This window comes from Lemur catta, chromosome 19 (assembly GCF_020740605.2).
Source record: "Lemur catta isolate mLemCat1 chromosome 19, mLemCat1.pri, whole genome shotgun sequence".
NCBI lineage: Eukaryota > Metazoa > Chordata > Mammalia > Primates > Lemuridae > Lemur > Lemur catta.
In genome coordinates, this window is record NC_059146.1 from 31295866 (window position 1) to 31311056 (window position 15191).

General features: G+C 40.8%; 1 protein-coding gene across 5 annotated transcripts; it reads right to left on the reverse strand.

Annotated features, from left to right (window-relative positions):
* Positions 1-858: 858 nt before the first annotated feature.
* On the reverse strand, positions 859-13237 carry ZNF875 (zinc finger protein 875). 5 transcript variants are annotated; one of them, XM_045532182.1, is made up of 5 exons: positions 13104-13237; positions 12614-12702; positions 9056-9182; positions 8497-8592; positions 859-5969 (listed from the first exon to the last, which is right to left on the reverse strand). In XM_045532182.1, exons 2-5 carry the CDS (start codon positions 12644-12646, stop codon positions 4294-4296), a joined length of 1932 nt encoding a protein of 643 aa, XP_045388138.1. In that variant the 5' UTR covers positions 12647-12702; positions 13104-13237; the 3' UTR covers positions 859-4293. The 5 variants fall into 5 exon arrangements, with proteins under 5 accessions (XP_045388138.1, XP_045388137.1, XP_045388141.1 ...); XM_045532181.1 differs by having other exon boundaries at positions 859-5972; XM_045532185.1 differs by having other exon boundaries at positions 859-5849; positions 13104-13227.
* Positions 13238-15191: the final 1954 nt, after the last annotated feature.

The following is a 15191-nucleotide window of genomic DNA, read 5'->3' on the forward strand; positions in this document are numbered from 1 at the left end:
CCTTAGATTTTAGGTTCTTCCCTTGCTTGAATTTTTCTCCATGTAATGTATTGATGTGACATATCATGTATTTTACTATGTGTTAACTGTCTTTTCTAATGAATCCAGACATTTTTCATGCCACATCCTGAGACTTATATAAGTATCTGGCCCCAGTGATGACCAGTAATGTCCATAGAAAAAATTAAATGAACCAAAGGGTGCCAGTGATTCCTCACTCAAATACTTAATTAAGAGCTTACTATATACCAGGTTCCATTTTAAGGTCTTTTCTTGTACTAGAATATAGAAGTTAAGAAAATATTACAGCTAGGAAACAGTAACTAACATTTTATAGATGAGAAAATAGAAGCACTTGCAGGTTAGCAGTGTGAAATAATCACACTACTAGGAGATGTCAGAATGAGATGAGGACATTAAAGTTTATCATGAAGAAAATACTATGCCCATGTATTTGGATTCCATTAAATATTTGTTCAGTGCCATGGTTGGCTGATTTATTTATTGGTAATTTTCTTCTGTGCCTAGTTTAACTTACATTAAAGCATAGATGTTAACAGTATGTTAGGTGTTATGACATGTAACACTTTTTCTGGTATGCATGTGTATGTGAAGTATTTTTCACTCTGGGATATAGACTGTAAACATCTAAAAACAACACTTAAGGGAAGGTGTTTCCCTTTCAGTTGGATTTGAATATTTTCCGCCAAAAAATAAATCAGTGAGAAGAATGGCATTATTTTATACATTAGCAAATCTCTTTAATGTCTAGTTTAATAGAAGATAGCTGGTATTTTATATGTGCTCCTGCATTCAATTTGTCAAGATAAATAAAGAAAATCTGGCTTCATACAGATATATAGTTAGAAGAATTTTAATGGCATTTTCAGATACTTGTCAATATTATTCTTGATAGTACATACAAAATCAACAAGTAGTAATTTCTTAAAGGTTACATGCAATGTCGAATTGGACATTCATTTCCTAAATAAAAATCCTTTTGTCTTACACTTACAATGGATCTTTTACCCATGCATGATTTTACAGCATCATGCATGGGTAGTCATTTGGAAAATACTGGTTCAATAGGTTAGGCAGATCTTCCAAAGTTGATATATTTTATTACATAGTATTACAAAATCATATTCACTAATATCATCACCAGTCTCATCACAAAGAACCAAGTATTGGGAAGTTGTCAAGTATACACTAGCAGATACTCATCTTTCAAAATTTAAACTTTTTGCTTAAAATTCAAATTAGCAAAAATCACTGTCAGTTTTTTTTACTGTCAATTTAAAAAAATTACTTTGACAAAACATCTACTGAATATCCAAATATAAATCACCAGTTGATTATCATTCAAATAAAAATGGTGTCCATAAAAAAGTTTCACTCACAACTCAACCAACCACAAAAATGCATTTCCTTAAAACAGTCTATCATACTTAAACATGCAGAAGGGCTTTATATGCATTTCCCATTTCATCACACAAAATATTTAAAAGATGAACACATATCAAATGCAGTATTCTGGTTGTGATATTATAGTATGGTTTCTTGCAAGATGTTACCATTGGGGTATACTAGGCAAACAGTACATGGGATCTCTCTACATAATATTCTTACACTTGAAGCTGAATCTACAAGTATCTCAAAATAAAAAGTATAATTAAAAATTTTTGTAATCAAAGACCTAGATTCAGTAAAAGTTTTACTGCTTTATGAAGAACATTCTTTTTTTCTTTTTTTTTTTTTTAACTGCAAGTCTGTGATGGTGAAGAATATAATAACTACTAGCAGAGTTTGGTGGCACTGCCTTGATTTCTGCTAAGGCCCCAGCAGCTTTATCCACTGTTGTTTTTGCACCATTGGTGCAAATTTCAGCACAATGGAAAAACATAATATCTTAGTATTATTATAAAATGTGTTTAACTATGCAGAGTCCCTGAAAGGGTCTCAGGGCCCCCAAACATCACCTGACCACACACTTAGATAACCACTTTTAACATAATAATGAATTAAAATAGAATTAAATGTAATAGTTATTTTAAAACTTACTACTACCTCTTTTTAAATGAGACATTTTAATGGTGACCTTAACTGACCTGTGGATTTGAGGTGATACTGTTTCATACTGTTTCCCATCTTTTCTTCAAAATTTTCTCTGTGTAGTACAGTCTACTACTTACCATGGGAGTGGTAGGATGGACAGTGGTTGCTCTGGGACACTTTTTCTATTTATTTGAAACTTCTAGAGCTGTCACTTCAGAATATGAAAGATGAGGCACTAGTGAATGGCTCTCTGGACATAGATTGGAAAAAAATAACACCAGATGAGAAGAATCCACATATCCTATGCTATGTGGTACTTGGCTCCTAATCAGTTTCCAAGTTTGGTTAAGGATTTTGGTGCCAGGCTAAGCCCAGGTGAACAACTCAGGTTACCTGCCCCAATTCTGTCTGTTCTGAGCGGCTCTGAGTAGAGGGTCTGATGTGGGTTTAACAATCAACAGGGCTGGGCCAAAAGATGGGACTCCTTTGTACCCCTTTCTCAGATCATTTCCACTTCTCTCTGTTTGGTTTCTGCTCCATAGAAACTGTCTCTCAGGGTTTGTATCTTTTTAAATATACTTGAGTTTTCATGTAGCATATCTGCTCTATTTTTTCTTAAGAGTTTTTAACACTTTAAGGTAATCTTTTAGTTTTTTTCATGAGTTAAAATGAAAACCGTGATCTTCTTTCTAAAAGTTAAAAAACAGTGAAAGGTATCTGTTTAATTTTGAAATCTTTCTTTACAAAAGAATAATTAAATTCTGAGACTCAAAAGGATTAAAACTCTAAAGTATCTTTCTATTGAGAAGGAGTAAAAAAGCCAGCCCATGAACTGCCATGGAGGGCAGGCCATGCTGACTATTCCACCTAATACTTCATATATATATATATATATATATTTTTTTTTTTTTTACCAGATCTTCTTACTCTGCTCAGACTTACTTAGATGTTGAACAAATATAACTTAAGACTATTACATCTCATAGCATTTTAGATAGTGATTCCCTAACTCTAACTCCTTTATATATTGAGACTTTGAGATCTACATTTATTTTTTCCCTAAATTGACAGCCAGTGACCCAAACACTGAATCTCATAATTGCTATTTTCACTCCAATTTGAAATCTTGTTTCATCACATTCTAAATGCTCATAAATAGATGGGTTTTTCTGTTTTGTTTTACATTGTTCTAAAGATCTATTTTAAATACCCATATTTGGACAAACACATATGTTATTACAGTTTCTATCCTGAAACTTCATTTTCTATATAAAATTCAGAATCATTTAGTCAAGTTCCATGAAAAAATTGGGACCTGATCTAGAATTTTAAGTTAATTTGTGGGACATTGCCATTTTCAAAAAGAGAGTATTCCCAATCAGAAGAAAAATGATGCGTTTTATAATGGTTGGAAAGATTTAAACTCAAGAATTACCTGTGTGATGTTGTATGGTAATTCAAAAGAGAAAGTCATTTCATTTGCTATTTCTATATAGTATATGTTTTCTTCATAAAAGCACATCACATACTTTTAGTCTAAAATGCATGAATCAATAAAAATATCTTCAGTATGGATTCAACCTGGAAACCAGAGAAAACCCCAGGAGGTAAGCAAAGGTAGAGTATTTTAAAAAATGGATACCTATTCCCAAACCCTAGAGCTAGGATATTTACAGTCTTTCTAGCCTGTCAGCCTCTCCCTGTGAATTCACCCTTCCCCAAACTCTCCCTGAGGCTGACTCTGCGGGGTCATGGTCTGGGAAAGCAAGATTAAATCAGCCATGGGTGTCTGCCATGTCTCTTGTTCTGCCAAGATAGAAGGTCAAAGAGACATCAAAAGACAAGCTCTAGTATTGTTATTTCTGTAACATCCAGGGTACTGTGAAAGGAGTGTTCAAGTAAACTTGGAAAATGATACTGGAATAGTCTTCATTCCCTAATTTTAACCTATTTATATGTACTCCCTCCATCAAGTTACCTGACAGACCTTCCACTACCCATCATCCCCATCCTGGGGAAGGGCAGAGCTCCTGGGCCAGCAATTCTCTGTCAGGTGGACTAGAGATATGACTCTTACCAATACAGGCTCATGCACACCGTCACAGATAAGGTATCTCCACTTTGGTATCCAGCAATGGCTGACTTAAAGCCACAGCCTTGTGTGTGTGTCCTTTGGTGTCTGTGGAAGTGTGACTCCTGGCTAAAGTATTTACTATACTCCCTGTACACACAAAGTCTCTATCCTGAGTGTGTCCTCTGATGTCTGATGAGGTTTGACTTCCGACTAAAGCACCGCCCACACTTTCTGCAAATATAAGGCTTCTCTCCTGAATGTGTCCTCTGGTGTCTAATGAGATGTGACTGCCGGCTAAAGCCTTGTCCACACTCCCTGCACACATGAGGTTTCCCCCCTAAGTGTGCCCTCTGGTGTTTAATGAAAGTTAACTTATCACAAAAGCTTTGCCCACACTCCCTGCACACAAACGAACCTGAGTGTCCCCTCTTGTGCCTAAATAGGTTTGGCTTCTGCCTAAACCTTCTACCACACTCCCTGCACACGAAAGGCTTTTCCCCTGAATGTGTCCTCTGGTGTGAGATGAGGGTTGATTTATCATTAAAGCCTCGCCCACACTCCCTGCATACAAATGGTTTCTCCCCTGAATGTGTCCTCTGGTGTGTGATGAGGGTTGATTTCCGAGTAAAGCCTCGCCCACACTCTGTGCATAAAAATGGCTTCTCCCCTGTGTGTGACCTCTGGTGTTTGTTGAGGTTTGACTTCAGGCTAAAGCATTGCCCACACTCCAGGCACACATAAGGTTTAACCCCTGAGTGTGTCCTCTGGTGTGTCTTGAGGTTTGATTTCCAGCTAAAGTGACGCCCACATTCTGTGCATACATAAGGCTTCTCTCCTGTGTGTGTCCTTAAGTGTCTGATGAGGTGTGACTTCTGGCTAAAAGCTTGCTTGCACTCCCTGCAAACATAGGGCTTCTCTCCTGAATGTGTCCTCTTATGTCTGATGAGGTGCGAATGCTGGCGGAAGCCACGCCCACATTCCCTGCAAACATAAGGCTTCTCCCCAGTGTGTGCCCTCTGGTGTGTGATGAGGTTTGACTTCAGGCTAAAGCTCTGCCCACATTCCTTGCACACATAAGGCTTGACCCCTGAGTGTGTCCGCTGATGTGTGAAGAGGTTTGACTTCCAAGTAAAGCCTCGTCCACAATCCTTGCACACATAAGGTTTCTCCCCTGAGTGTGTCCTCTGGTGTGTGATGAGGTTTGGCTTCCAGGTGAAGCCTCGCCCACATTCCCTGCACACATAAGGCTTTTCCCCAGAGTGTGTCCTTGGGTTTTTGATGAGGATTGACATACTGCTGAAGCTTTGTCCCCACTCAGTGTACATGTAAGTTGTCTCCCTTGTGTGTGTCTTCTGGAAGCCAAGTAGGTTTGAGTCCTTGATAAAGCCTCGCCCAAACTCTTCATATTTGATTGCTCCAAATCCTGAGACTTCTAAATCATGCAATACTTTGTCTGTTTCCTCAAAGTCTGCCTTCTGTTCTGGATTGGGCCCTATATCCACCACTGTGTTGTCTTCCTTGGACCTTACCAGCTGTTCTTCAGGTGGGCTGGAGAATGCCTTTGAAGTGCCACTTTTGCTTACTTTCCCAAATAGGGGTTTGGAGTCGTCTTCTCTCTCTTGAGCTTCTGCTTTGTGGCTCAAGCATGATTCATCAAGAAATTGATCTTGCTGTTGTTTCTGATCTTCTGGACAGTTTTTTCCTGGACAGAGAGGATTTCCTGCACATAAACGTGAGAACAGCTGAGGGAGATGACTCAGCCACACATGTTGGCTGAGGGCTTGCTGATTGGAGAATACCAGAGGGCAGGAGGGACAAGGTTGAGTTTCTGGCTTTGATCCTGCTAAAGAAAGAACATTTTCAGAGGATTCATAGGTAGGGCTGCCTAGGCCATTCTGCTTTGCCCATTGGTCATTCATAATATATTTACATCACAAGCTATCTCCCACCCAGCCATCCTTTCCAATACCTATTAATCATTTCACTTTACGCATTACATTTTCTATTGCAGGAGTTGGCAAACTCATCCTGACAGGCCAAATTCAGCATGCAACCTGTTTTTGTGTGCCCTGCTAGCTAAAAATATTCAGGATTCTGTCAAATCCTGACAGAATATTTTAAGAAATCTGACAAGATACTGTAAAATGTTTCTGGAACATTAAAGGGCTAAAACCAACAAACACTGTGAAAAATAAGATGGGAGAACTTAACCTACCAGACATCAAGATTTATCATAAAGCTAATAGTAAATTACAACAGTGTGATACGGGTGCAAGGATAAGCAAATATACCAATGAAACACAACAGAGAGTTCAGAAATTCTGTACATATACCACACATCTAACTGACAAATATTTCATTTCCAGGATTGGTAAAAAAAAATTTCAAATCAACAAGAAAAAGAAAAGCAAAATATTTGAACAGACAATTCACAGAAGAGGAAATACCAAGGCCAATGAACATATGAACATATAAAATTTAAAAGAGGAGGCACTGCAAACTGGGGAAAATAATGAACAATTGAATGAATTGGCCCCAAGTGTGATGGCAATGCATTTATAAATACGTTAGAATAGATCCCTGTCTCCTAATACTCAAAAAATTAATTCCAGAGGGATTAAAGATTTAAGTATAAAAAGCAAAATATTTTTATTCTATAGAAGAAAATCTAAATGCCTTCATGATCTTCACAGAGAGGATTTCTTAAATCAGACACATAAACACACCAGAAAAACCCACAGCAAAAACAATTCACTAATCCAATCACATTAAAACAATTTTTAAATTATTACAAAAGACCATTTTGTAATAATGGGTAAACTTTACAACACTCTTGAAATGAAAAACATTGCAGTGATGGGGAACAGGTAAGTGGTTGGCAAAGGTTAAGATCAGAGGGAGGGGAACACACGGGAGTGTCTTCACAGTGATGGAACAGTTCTGTATCTTTATTGTGGTGGCAGTTACATGAATTTATTTATGTGATAAAATTTTGTAATACTATACAGCAACAATAAAAAAAAGGACATGTAAAAACTAATGAAATCTGAATCTGAATAAAGTCTGTAGTTTACTAAATAGTATCCCACCAGTGTCAATTTCCTGGTTTTGAAATGTATTATGGTTATATAAGATGTCATCACTGGGGAAAACTGGATGAACGGTAGATGGAAAATTTCTGCATTATTTTTACAAATTGACACAAATTATTTCAAAAATAGTCTTTTTAGAAAGCAGGTAGGTAGGCCACAGACTAGAAGAAGGTAGATATCACACATCTAACTAATAATTCATTTCCAGGATTTGTAAAAAAAAAAAAAAAATTCAAATCAAGCAAAAGAAAAGTGCATATTCTTTCACTCAACTGTTCTACTCTAAGGTACATATCCTAGACAAACAAGTACTTATGTGTCTAAGGACACGTGTATGAGAATGTTCATAGAATTCTTTAACTGGTTAAAAAAAAAAAAAAAGGTAAAAACATAAATGTCCAACAAAAATGGAATGGATAAATGAATTGTATTATATTATGCATACAATATTATATAACAATAAAAATGAATGAAGGTAGAGCTATATACATCAACATACATGAATCTTATAAAATTAGTGTCAGTGAAGAAAGCAAACTACAGAATGATATACATAATATGATATTGATATATAATGTTTAAAGTTTAAAAATATGCCAACCAACAATATAGATGATTGAGGGATCCATATACATGAAGTAAAGAATAAAATCATGCATGGGAATTATAAATCCCTAATATTGAAAAACAGTTCCCTTTAAGGCCCTGCTCAAAGGGTATGGGGAGGTATAGGATACAATCTGGGAAGGGGAAATAGGGGCTTCAACTGTAGCATTTTACTTCTTAAGCTGGAGTGTTGACACATTAGTATGTATTTTATTATTATTATTATTATTATTATTATTAGCTTCCTATAATCTTAAGTATTATGTAATAATTTTTTAAAATTATGGGAATTGAGAGGTAATCGATTAATCTTAACATAAGAGAAACTAGAAAGCATCCAGAAGAGTGGTAGACTTCATGGTCATAAGGTAGGTGCAGTTTTTAAGATCAGGAGGAGAGAAAGCAAGCCGTGAATGAGGAAAGACTAAGGATTATGGAAAAGGCAAGACAAGGGAGGAAGGGAAGCTTCCTGGTAGAGGGAAGAGACAAGGAAACCAGGAAAATCCCTCCTCAACTGAAGATTATATTCCAAAAGGAAGGCCATGCCAGGCAGCCTTACCAGTCCCAGGAAGCCTGGAGAGGAGCTTCCTTCCTGTACCTGAGGGATGCTTCCTCCTTCCCTGTCTGCCAAGCTGTACACTACCCAGTCTACCCTGTGTTCATACTCACCTGGACAGATGTCCAGCAGACATATTCTCTCCTCCCTCCAGGGCTCTTCTCCTTGCTCCAGCCGAGTAATGAGTTTTGGTTTGGAAAATGGAATTTCTGTTCATAGGGAAGAAAACAAGGAGATTCTTGGTTGTGGACTCAAGAGGCCACTTAGAACTCAGAGCTAAAATGGGTCGGGAAATCCAGAAGGTACAAAAGACCTATGAATAGCTATCGCTCTGAAGGAGAAGAGTTGAATAAGGAAAAGTGATTCCAATCAGAAAGACAGCATATTAACACTTGGTAGATGAAAAAATCTCCTGGGTTTGGAGCAAGATAAAGGAAAAAGAGAGCCCCAGCCTTGGGAAAGAGGCCTGTAAATGCAGTGTTATACATGACATGAATAAACCAATCTATCTGCTTTCAAATCTACTAAATCCAGATTTACCCAGAGGAAAAAGGTATATTGTTTTTAAGCCCAACTTTAAGGCAAAGGTGTTCCATAGGTAGCCTTTCCTCATCATGAGTGGAAAATGCCTTGTGGGGCAAATTTTAAGTGCTAAGGGGAAGCCATTCTTACCCAGTGAGACCAGGTGGTCATAGGTCTCCAGCATCACTTCCCTGTGCAGGGTCCTCTGAGCAGGGCTCAACAGCCTCCACTCCTCCTGGGTGAAGTCCACAGCCACATCCCTGAATGCCACGAGCACCTTTAACACAAAACACACCCCTGCTCATCCAGGAGTCTGCCTTTCTCACAGCTTAGGATGAGATGTCAAAAGGCTTCCCACAGGGAGGTACGAAATATTTCTACACCCTACCTTTGGATTGTGACCTTGGGACCCCAGGGTCAAAGACCATTATTCTCCTATCTCTATCCGGCCAGCATCATTTGTGCACCTATGACTGTCAAAATCCCAGGCTAGCTGCTGTGAAGGATAAAAGCAAAACAAAAGTTCCTACGTACAGGGAGCCTTAAAACTAGGCAGGGGGGAAGAGGATATCTCTCTCTCTCTCTCTCTCTCTCTCTCTCTCTCTCACACACACACACACACACACTCTTAAACAACAAATAATCATCTTGGTGAGTTTGAAAATGTCTGAGATTACTTAGTCTAAGCATTTATGTTCTAATTGAAGCAGCAGAGCCTCGGGGTAGAGGGTGGTAAATAACCCACCAATATGTACACTTCGTACAGTAGGACTCACTCCTTCCTCTACCTCACACTGCCACTTGCCTGCTCAGGCCTAATAAGGCAAAGTGGATGGTGCTAAAGAGAGTGGGCTCAAATCATTGTCTGGACTTGGAATCCATCTCCATCCCCTGCTAGTGTAACCTCCGGCAAATTATTAATAGTTAACCATTAGCACTTCAGTTTCTCCTTCTGTGAACTGAGAATAACGATGCTTACCTCACGGAGTTGTGGTGAGGATTAGATGAGTTGATGATTGTAAAGAATTTAGGCCAGGTGTGGTGGCTCACACCTGTAATCCTAGCACTCTGGGAGGCCGAGGCGGGTGGATCGCTCGAGGTCAGGAGTTCGAGACCAGCCTGAGCAAGAGCGAGACCTCATCTCTACTAAAAATAGAAAGAAATTATCTGGCCAACTAAAAATATGCATAGAAAAAATTAGCCAGGCATGGTGGCACATGCCTGTAGTCCCAGCTACTCAGGAGGCTGAGGCAGTAGGATCGCTTAAGCCCAGGAGTTTGAGGTTGCTGTGAGCTAGGCTGACGCCATGGCACTCACTCTAGCCCGGGCAACAGAGTGAGACTCTGTCTAAAAAAATAAATAAATAAATAAATAAAAATAAAGAATTCAGACAACTGATGGCTGCTGCATACCTTAAGTGCTCAGGGAGGATTTTCCTGGCCATTCTATATAAAATGCCTTTCCCTCACTCAGGTGGGTCTTAGTCCCCTCTCCTGCTTTATTCCCTTAGCTCTAAGATAATACATGTGTTATTCACTTTTACTTTCTGACTCCCCACTAGACTATAAGTTCCACGTGCATGGTTCACTGCTATAGTTCTGGTGTCTAGAACAGAATCTGCACTTAGCAAATATCTTTAAATGACTGAAAATGATTTATTATTATTCCACCAACAAAGTTTCAAATGAACCTCTGCTAGCTAGAAAGCTGTACTTTGGAGGGTGGGAATATATAATGGTCCTTGGCATAGAAGTTTGTTGAAGTTTCCAGGCCCAAATGAGCCTCAAAATCTACTTTTTGGATTCTTCCCAGCCCAACACCTATTCTGTTTTTTAAAACAGAATACAATCTGCAGTCTAACTCAGTTTAGTCTGACCCACAGACTGCTTTAAAACTTTTATTTATATCAATTAAATATTGGAAGATTTCATATGAAAATCTCAATTTAGGGGTCCTGTTGAAAAATACATAAATCTGACCATCCTGGGCTTTGCACTGATGCAGGACTACACTTGGCTAAAAGCAGCTTACACTGGGGGTCCATTAATCAAGGCATACTATTGACAGATTACCTTGTCAGTTTCATTCATTTAGGTATTATACATGCCTTGCCTCTTTGGTGATTTGATTTCATACCCCGTTCTCAGAATACCATCCATCACTCCTTGAGGGTACGACACTGTGTCTGTCAAACTAATCCCATGCTATACTCTCCCCAGGGCTCTTCCCCTCTTGGAAACAGTTCCCTAAATTTCCTGTCCCCTACCAGCTCAAATGTTGTACATTGGCTGGGCGGTGGAATGGCCTTAAGACTCTACCCACACTGCCACACCCTTATATTAATAGCTGTCCCCAAATCCAACCAGTTCCAATGTACTCAATCACAAATGAAGAGTACAGATGGGTGAGGGCTGTGGTTCTCACCCCTCATCTCTGGCTGTCCTTTAGAGCCACCTGGGTATTTTAAATTATAGATCCTGGGTCCTACCACAAATCAAAAAGGTCAGACTCTCTGGGGTTGGGACTTTTGTACTTTGAAAGGCTCATAAAAGTATAGTTATGATTATGAAACACTGGGTCAGAAGAATTTCAAAAGGGAGAGATTACTGTAGGATAGAGAGATCAGGACAGGTTCCATGAGAAGGAGGTGTTCACTGTTGAATTGAGGTGGTGGATATATGGATATTCAATGGACAAATCTATTTTATTCTTTTATGTTTAAAACTGTTCATAATTAAATGCTAGAGATAAAATGACTACTACAGTACCTGCCTAGTCCTTATGGTGATTTGACTTTATAACTACTTCTCAGAACATACACACACACCACCCTTAAAAATCTCCAATGAAAAAACTACTTTAGACAGCAACCTATGTTATTTCAACAAATTTAACACAGCTGGTTAGCTTGTCAATTGGTTTCAACCTCAGTATGAAGGAGATTGTAGAAAGTGCAGTATATAGACCCTGTGGTTCCTGTCCAAATAATGAAGACATTGTTCTGTTCAAATTGCCTGACACCAAAGAACAGTGCAGACTTAGGGCAGATTTATTTTCAGAGAAGCAGACAATCTAGAATTTTTGGAGAAATCTCCCAATTGTTAAATGCTGAAAATGCTTGCAAGTGTAAAATTCGAGTCAGACCATATCCAGCTCCTCCCTGTTCTATGTGTGGATAGCTAGTCTGCATCTTCACCTGTACATATTTAAAAATTAACCTTAAGTCAGTCACCATAATTCTCTCACACTATGCCAATGGCAGTGTGTCCAGTGGCCCAGCCTCTCAGACTAATCATGCTTCCTGCCCTTCTCCCACTGGTGTGTCTTCCCCCAACTCTCCAACATGCTCAAACTCTTCAAGGGCAGCTCAGACAGCCCTACTTCTGGGAGTCCTCCTTAACCATTTCAAATTCAAATCTCTGCTGTCCCTGCCCTTCACTCATATCACTAGACAGTTAAGCATGGATGTCTCTGTACTTTTATTTAAACTCCTCCATGTGTGTTGTTCACAATTAACTACTTCGTGAATGACTGCGGTATGGACGCAGCATAACGGAATGCTGATGGAAGACTCCATGTAAGATGGAGCCAGTCCTCCAGGACCAGAAATGAACTTTGCCCAATACCAACAAGGCAGCCTCCAGGACAAGAAAACGTAACGGGACCCATCCTGTTGACAGCCAAGATGGAATTACAGGTAATTCTCACCTCTTTTTTGGCTCTCAGGAGCCCCGTGGCCATTTTCCTGGTCTCCTGAGTGCTCTCCTTGGAGAAGGGCAAAGCCTCAGAAGATAGATCTGGGGATGTGAAGAGAAATGAGAGAGGGCCTAGGTGGAAACTCCCTCCCCACAAGGCGAAGCGGAGTCTGCTCCAGAGCCCCGCACAGGGGGTCGGGGATGTCACAGAAATCACCAGCGCAGCCCAATTCCCGTCCAGAGCCCGGGAAAAGGGACCCAGGATGACCCAGCACCCTCAGGCTCAGCCCCAAGCTTTGGCCAGGGAGTGAAGCCCTTGTCCCTCAGCAACGAAGTGAGGGTTTGTCTCCTAAACCTGTGGGCTCGAATGAAAGGAAAATGGCCTGGAGGTGCCTACGGGAGAGCGCCCGAGTTCAGAGACGGCTCTGCCTCTCCCAGCCTGCGTCTCCGCGACTAAAACGGGACAAGCAGAGGGACGTGCTGACTGACTGTAGAGCACTCACGGAACGCGGATGCACTGTTCAAATCCTGAGGCCGAAGGTCGGGTGACGAAGTGCAGAGGTGCCGGAAAGACCCGAACAGGCAGGCCTGCCCCGGGAGCCCACCGGCCTAACGCCCGGCCCAATCGACCGGAAGTGCTCCTTTCGCCAGCGGTTCACGTAAGGGGGAGGGGCTGTAGGCACGGACGGAAGTGACCGCACAGGCCTCTGGGGAGTGTAGTTTTGGAGAGAGGGAGGCGGAGCGGTGGCTTCGTCCATGCAGGGTGACTCCAACAACTGCGCCACTCATACAACCAAGTTTGGGAGCCCATTGTTAAGATGCCCAGACAGCGAGGTTCTCAAGTTTCTCCTCCGAGGGCCAATGAGATCTGCTGTCCGTGAGAGTGAAGGACTCTAGAATATGTGGTCCTGGCGCTCTGCTGGTGTTTCAGGGGCCGGCGGCCAGACTGTGTGTAGAACAGGACTGAAACAATATTTTAGTTAATTCTGTGGTGGCTTGCTTAACTTATAGCTAACAGCCAAAGTCCGCTTTTGTATACAAGGCTTGCTTGCTTAACGCTTGGTTGCGACAGAGAGCTAAAAACATGCTCCAATGTAGTTAGAGAAAAACAACCACGAGTACCTTCCTGATAAGGGGCCCAAGGCCTGATCAATACGTGAACAAGCTTGTGAGGGGCGTATGTCCCCTTATCGGAAGTAACTTGGCTGTAACGAATTCCAGCAAAGAATATAAAAGACATGTACTCCCGCTGTGCGGGGTCCCTGCCCATGGAAAGAGACCACTGCGTTGGTACTCGGGGCTTGGACCCTAGCTCAAGCTAGTCAATAAAACTCCTTTGCCTTATTGCAGCCTCAGTGACTCTGTCATTCTGTTCCCGGGACCGAGGGAAACCGGTTCTAACATGTGTATGCTGACCTGCAGCTGAGCAGCTGAGCTGAGCTCACCCACTAAAGTCTCCGCCCTGGTGCGCCATTCTGGGAGCGGAAGCCAAGGTCGGGACAGGTGTGGTTCTAGGCAAAGCACTTGGGGCATGATACAGGGGGGTGATGCTCTGTTGGGACTCCTGGTTTCAGGGCGACACTGATAAGATTCAGGAGTTCCATGCACTTACAACACTGATTGGATCTGGGAAGGGATGCTGGGTTGCAGAAGACCTTGTGGAGTTTAATTTTGGAAATTAACATACTCTCTCATAAAAGTGCAAAATGAGAGTCTTTCTCACCAAGCCATAAATGCCTGTTTCAAAGGTCATTTTCCCCCACCAGGCCATAAATGCCTATTTACTCCAAGGTTCCAATTTGAGATCTTTCTTCTTATTCTTTATATATGAGAACATTTCTTGAAGAGGATAGTTGTCATTATCTTGCCTATGAAACACTAAAAGCGACGGTTATTGAATGATCTTAATTTTATTTATGGCATGATTAAATATGGTTAATAATGAATATGGTTAAAATATTGAATGTTAAAATATTGAATGGTTAAAATACTAGATATGTTTTTATTTTATTTCACTGTTTTTGAGTTATTTCATAGGAGGAATAAAAATGTCAATAGTCAGCATAAAAATGCCTTTCTTTTTTTCTTTTGAGACAGAGTCTCACTCTGTTGCCCGGGCTAGAGTGAGTGCCGTGGTGTCAGCCTAGCTCACAGCAACCTGAAACTCCTGGACTCAAGCAATCCTCCTGCCTCAGCCTCCTGAGTAGCTGGGACTACAGGCATGCACCACCATGCCCGGCTAATTTTTTTTCCTCTCTATATATTTTTAGCTGTCCATATAATTTCTTTCTATTTTTAGTAGAGATGGGGTCTCACTCTTGCTCAGGCTGGTCTCAACTCCTGAGCTCAAACAATCCGCCCGCCTCGGCCTCCCAGAGTGCTAGGATTACAGGCGTGAGCCACCACGCCCGGCCAAAAATGCCTTTCAATACAAAAACAGAGGAAGGGTCCTGGGAACTTACCCCAGATGGCTGCAGTTAAAATACCATTCCCAACAGTCCCAGGGATGTCCTGAGACCACCTCTATTCCCTTACCTTTCTACTGCAAGGGAGCAAAGAGCCACAGGAGTCACATGCTGCCAACCCAAGGT

Bases quoted from the DNA above. Each gene is read 5' to 3' on its own strand.
- ZNF875 (XM_045532181.1), bottom strand. From the start codon at position 12,646: ATGGCCACGGGGCTCCTGAGAGCCAAAAAAGAG. The intron at 9,183-12,613 runs GTGAGAATTACC...TTTGTGTTAAAG, and splicing joins TCCTGAGAGCCAAAAAAGAG to GTGCTCGTGGCATTCAGGGA. The intron at 5,973-8,496 runs GTGAGTATGAAC...TTCTTTCTTTAG, and splicing joins TCTGCTGGACATCTGTCCAG to CAGGATCAAAGCCAGAAACT.